Below are 6381 nucleotides of genomic sequence, written 5' to 3'. Positions count from 1 at the left end.
AGGCATGTCGATCTCTGGTGAGAAGTGACTGACTCAAGAGATTGCACCGCAAGACACACTTGTATTCATTAGGCGAAGAAACTATTACATATAGGAGTGGCGACGAAAATATTACATATATAGTTAATAGTATATTATGATTGAGCTGATAAGAACCGCCAACCAACAAAGTTTAATTAAAAAAAACCATTTTAACAACACACAACAGTTTTAACGACCCAAAACTGATGCCAACCAACAAAGTTTAATTAAAAAAAACCATTTTAACAACACACAACAGTTTTAACGACACAAAACTGATTAGGAGAATATTCTAGAGATTTCTCCATTATTGAAACAGAAAAACCATGACCAACGAAGAAAAACGAAGAAAAGGCGTCGTCGCTTGTATCCTCCCAGGTATTACATTGGAAAGCTGCTGCTCAACTTTGGAAAAGCAGAGAGCGGAACTTTCCTTGGAATGGTCAATCCACATGCTTCCTTCATATCCAAGTGGGACGGATCACCGTCCACTCTCCAATCAAAAGTGTGTAACAACTGAGCCAATGCAAGCTGAACCGTAGGAATAGCCATGGATGCCCCTGGGCATCCTCTCCTTCCTGCACCGAACGGTATCATATTGAAATTTGATGGATCTGTTACATTGACATGTTCGTCTTCCATGAATCTCTCTGGCTTGAATTCAGAAGCATCTGCTCCCCACACCTTAGGATCCCTTCCTATAGCCCACACATTCACCATCAACATTGTTTTCTTAGGGATAAAGTATCCTCCTACTGTCACAGTCTCTGCAGATTCATGAGGAATCGCTAAGGGCGCCGCTGGGTATAGTCGCAGAGTCTCTTTCACCACACAGTGGAGGTATTTCATGTTTGCTAGATCGGACTCCTTTACTTTCCAATGTTGGCCAACGACCGATTCGATTTCCTCTTTTAATTTTTTCATTGCACGGGGATGTCTGAGCAGCTCGCTCATTGCCCATTCTAACGAAATTGATATTCTATCCAAGCCAGCGCCGAACAAGTCCTGCACAAATACAAATCCAATTAGTGCAAAAGAAATGATGAATGACAGAAGTTTAAGAATGAGGGTCGAGGCATACAAGCACAACAGCCTTGATGGTTTCCCGTGTAATTTTGGTGTCGGCCTTAGCCATGTGGAGCAGCACATCCACGAAGTCTTGAACATGAGGCTCTGCGTCTACGGCCTCTTTCTGGAGATGATTCACATTAACATGGTCGTCTATTATTTTCTCCGCAAATTCATCGAATGTTTTATGAATTTTCTTCATGCGGCGCTTGATACCTTGCAAATCGAGCCAATCCAAATACGGAATGAAGTCTCCAATGTTGAACTCTCCCACTGTAGCTGTCAACTCTGTCATCAGGCCTTTAAACCCTTGGAAATCGCCACCCAAATCATCGTCAGAAAATTTCCTCCCCGCCAGTATTCGCCAAACAATATTGGAGGTGAGAGTGGAGACGGCCTTGCTCACATTCACACCCATTCTTCCCTTCTCACTCTCCTCCCAAATTGAACGGATCATCGCAGACACCTCTTCCTCTCGCACACGCTTGAAGGACTCGATTCTTTTGGCAGTCAGCAGTTCTAACACGCATATTTTTCTCATTTGCCTCCAGTGATCTCCATACGGAGCGAACACCACATCTTTAGAGTTGGAAAACATCAATCTCCCAGCGGCTGTTGGGGGTCGGCTGGCAAAAATCAAGTCATGAGTTTTGAGAAACTCTTTGGCCGTCTCAGAAGAAGAAACGACGACGGTAGGGACAGAGCCTAAGCGCAGAAACAGAATGGGACCATATTTGTCAGCAAGGCCTCTAAGAGAACGGTGAGCGGGCAGTATTAATTGGTGGAGATTTCCTATGATGGGCCATGCATAGGGTCCTGGTGGCAGCGTGGCACTAGTTCTTCTCTTGCGCAAAAACCATATCATGAAGAAAGACCAGAGTAGACACAGAACAGTTGCTGCGGGAGGCCCTCCATCAGCGACTGTGAATGTTGCAGGGAAAGCTAGAGACTGACGCAAATTATGAAAAGCCATAACGCACACACCCTTCCTAAGCACTAAGCACTGAACTCTATGTTTGGAAAGGGAGAAGGGCTACATCTATTTATAGCATTCAATGTGGGAGTGACATAGGATCATGTTATCCTGAATTTATGAGTGGTTCAATCTAAAGTTAGTGTAGCATTCATTTGTCAGCAGTTTTCTTTTCCTTAAAGTGCCAACTCAGCAAATCTATAATTCCCATCAAATATATCTCATCAAAGGTATCGTTCACCCACGTTGTATCAAATTCTAAGAGACAAATATCAAAACCAAAAAAACTTAATTTATTCTCATAAAATTATGGAAAGGTATTCCAGCAAGGGTAATTTGATACAATCTGTTGCCCTCTACGAAAATTCCAAAAACAACGAAAGCACGTATGACTCATTTCAAATTATTTATTGCCTCTTTAAAGATTCCAAAATCAGGGCGTAGCTTTAATACTTTTGCCCTAATAAGATTTAATATTGTTTTAATATATTTTTCTTTCTTCTTAATAATTATTCCACCAGAAAATGGTTTTTATATCTTTTAATAAGATAAGATCGATATTTTTTCATAAGATCAGGTCAAATTTTTATCTGGACGTCTAATTTCATTGTAACTCCGTCACCGCGTATACTTTAAATAAGATAAGATCGAATTTTTGTCTTATTTAACTGTAATAATTTCATTACAACCTTAGCCCGTATCCACGTATATTTTTAATAAGATAAGATCAAATTTTTATCTGTTAATTTCATTGCAACCCTACCCGGTTTCCACGTATACTTTTAATACGATCAGATCGAATTTTTATCTTATTTAATTGTGAGAATCTCATTGCAACCCTAGTCATTAGATAAGATCAATTTTTTATTTTATTTAATTGTGTCGCTTTGCCCGTAAAATCAAATTGAAATTATATATATATATATATAAAATGGTTGTAGCTTGGGTTAACGACTAAGAAGGTGATTAACCTATACAGTGAGATAAAAGTTCCACTTATACGATCAATTTTTTATTTTATTTAATTGTGTCGCTTTGTCCGTAAAATCAAATTGAAATTATATATATATATATATAAAATGGTTGTAGCTTGGGTTAACGACTAAGAAGGTGATTAACCTACAGTGAGATAAAAGTTCCACATATACAGATAAAAACAAATTGAAATTATATATATATATATACATTAAAAATGGTTGTAGCTTGGGTTGATGACTAAGAAGGTGATTAACCTACAGTGAGATCATATTAATATAATCTGATTAATTGAAATTTTCTTAAATTACTATAGTTTTGCTAACATAATAAGTTAATAATGTTTGTGGCAGATATTTTGAAAATTATAATGGATAATAATGTTTGTGGTAAATATTTTGAAAATTAAAATGGATGTGAGTAAAAAATAAGCAAGCCAATATAAAGTGTTTTTCATTTTCAACCCTCTTGTCACTTAAATCTAATCTTCAACCCTCTTGCGGCTTAAACCTAAGTTGGGATGTTGGCTAGAGTTAAAAGAAAATTTTCACGGATTGCTATAAGTAACAACAAATACAACATGTTTTAATATATATATGTTTTCTATATATTTATTTTTATATATTATTGAAATATTATATTTCTATTATACCAACCTTCTTGGCTTATTGAGTTAGAAAAACTATAATGTTCTAGAAAAGCTTCTTTGGCTCCTCTTTGATCATAGAAATAAAATATTAAAAAGGCTCTATCAATCTCTTCCAATAAACCCCATTGGTCTAAATGGACATTAATCATCATTATCATTCAAAAATAATAAATAATACAATATAAGATTTATTATTCCTTTCATCTAGTTTTGCCCAAATAAAATTTATTATTCCTTTAATATTTTTTTTTGTTCTAAGTAATAGTTTTTTTACACTTAATAAATTTTCCACCACATAATACTTTTTTATATTTTTCATAAGATAAGATGGATTTTTTTGCCTTATTTAATTGTGTTGAAGTCTAATTTCATTGCAACCCAAACCCGTCTCTCACACACAGACAAATATATAGTTGTCTTGATAATGATGATGATTAATGTTCACTCAGATCAATATGGTTTATAGTACCTAAAAAAAATGAGACTCTTTAATTTTTTATTTATATCATAAAAAAGAATGAAAATACTCGTTCCTAAATCACCATAGTTTTATTAACTTGAGTCAAGAAGGTTGGTAGTGTGGAAAATATTTTTACAATTATAACGACTGTGATTAAGAGCTTGGCAATCAAGAGAAAACCCTTTTCATCTTCAATCTTCATAGTATCCCAAAGGTGACATACTCTTTAGTCCAAGGTTTTTTGGGAATTCAACAAGGATGAATTTCATTTTTCAGCTCATGAGAATTGGTTCTTATATTCACAATGTTCATTTTCTTCTTATGACCAGTCATGACAGAATACCTTAGCCTCATTTTTCCCTCTAACTCCCTATCATTCCACAATTTATCCTTAAATTTGGAAGCAATGACATTTTTAATATTATCCTTATTCTCCAAGATGATCTCCTCCTTTCCTTTACTCCCAATAGTCTAGCTAGCACTAAGCACCCTTATGTCAACCTCACTTAACTCTGAATCAATTTTGAGAAATTGTTGTAATTATTTATTATCTATATTGCCTATATATAAACAAAATTTAACAATTAAATTTTATGTTTAGATATATAGATAGATATATTTTTTTAATGTAAATAATTATTTTATACATTTAACTTTTGTATTTTATGGAAACATCAAACTTCAATTATAACTATTTGTATATTTATAAATTTATATTATTTAAAGATGTGTCATATAAAAAAAATAACACACAAATATATATTAAAAATAATTAAAAAAGACAATAAAATTTTAAAACCATTCTTTTTTAATTTACATGTTTATATTTTATTTTCTATTGAAATATTATGTATTATAATGATTTATATATGTATAATTTTTTAATTTATATATATATATATATCTATTTTATATAATTAAATTTTTTATTTTATTGAAATATTACACCTCTATTATAACTATATAACTATATATATAGATATAATACAATACAATTTAAAGTTTTTTTATATATATATATATATATATATATATATACTTCACTGACTAAAAAATTAAATAATGGAATATTTTTTTAAATTTAAATATCTCTTTTTACATTTTTTATTATTTCTATTATAATGGTTTATAAATATATAAATTTATATAATTTAAATGTATATGGCATACCATGATTTAGATAGAAAAAATAAATAAATTAATTAGTTGATTAATTAGAGATGACCTAAAATAACAACAAAGAAAAGAAGAAATTAACAAAAATAACATTGAAAAGGATACAATTTTTTTATATAATTATATATATTACAAATATTCTTATTTTAATGAATTTTATATATATATATATATATATAATTGAGCGATCAATAAAAATTATAAATAAATAAAATATAAATATGTAAAGTAAATCAACTAGAAACCAAAATGACAATAAAATTATTATAAAATAGAAATAAACAAAAACTAGTGTAAAGGAATATATCTATGTATAAATTGATAATAGTATTGATAAATTATTTAATAATTAAAAAAAAAAAAATAAGAAAACATAATTATTTACATATTAAAACGAATATAAAGGACTTAATATTGATAATAACTAAAAGAATCCAATGAAAGACACAAAAAGATAAGACTCAAAAAGGAATAGGCTTAGGAATAAAGGGATGGGATCCACGAAATGTTGATCTTTTGTCCATCATCCCTATTTTGCGTATTAGATATTTTCTTGATTTCAATGACCTCTCTCAATTAATTTACGGTAATGGAAATGATCAATCCTAGCAAGGACCTAGGAATGCTCTAAACAGATGTGGTGTTTTGTCGTTTCAACATGTTAAACTAAATTTGAGGAACGAGTCCTACAATGTTTTAGGTCAACTGCGTGCTCTTGAATCCTTTGATTTATGGAACAGGTCGTTTCTCCAATGTAGGGGGTCCCATAGGAACATGGAATCAAATAAACATCCTTCATATTTTTAGGCTTCACAGGGTCTTTCACAAATCTTAAGGAGCCACAAATGGTTTTCAAGGGTCTAAATATGGAAGAAACTTTGTGCTTCCTAAGAATTTGAGCAATCTTGTTTGTAGTCCCTTGGATAAAGGGAAGTTGGACACTAGAAGTCACTTCAACTCACTACTTTTTAGTCTTAGGACCTCGACTTGCTTTTAAAAAGGCTCTAATACCCTGGTATCTATTATAGTCATTCTTTTTAAAAACATTAAGAAGATGGG

General features: G+C 31.8%; 1 protein-coding gene across 1 annotated transcript; it reads right to left on the bottom strand.

Moving 5' to 3' along the window:
- Window positions 1–307: 307 nt before the first annotated feature.
- Window positions 308–2122, bottom strand: LOC149151569 (cytochrome P450 750A1-like). The gene is made up of 2 exons (XM_089439296.1): window positions 1103–2122; window positions 308–1026 (listed from the first exon to the last, which is right to left on the bottom strand). Exons 1-2 carry the CDS (start codon window positions 2060–2062, stop codon window positions 403–405), a joined length of 1584 nt encoding a protein of 527 aa, XP_089295422.1. The 5' UTR covers window positions 2063–2122; the 3' UTR covers window positions 308–402.
- Between the last annotated feature and the right edge of the window lie 4259 nt (window positions 2123–6381).

This window comes from Pinus tabuliformis, chromosome 9 (genome assembly GCF_031772625.1).
Source record: "Pinus tabuliformis cultivar Carrire ecotype Pingquan chromosome 9, CPIR1, whole genome shotgun sequence".
NCBI classification, from domain to species: Eukaryota; Viridiplantae; Streptophyta; class Pinopsida; order Pinales; family Pinaceae; genus Pinus; species Pinus tabuliformis.
This window is presented reverse-complemented; position numbering and strand designations above follow the sequence as displayed.

Bases quoted from the DNA above. Each gene is read 5' to 3' on its own strand.
- LOC149151569 (XM_089439296.1), bottom strand. From the start codon at position 2,062: ATGGCTTTTCATAATTTGCGTCAGTCTCTAGCTTTCCCTGCAACATTC. The intron at 1,027-1,102 runs GTATGCCTCGAC...GTATTTGTGCAG, and splicing joins CCATCAAGGCTGTTGTGCTT to GACTTGTTCGGCGCTGGCTT.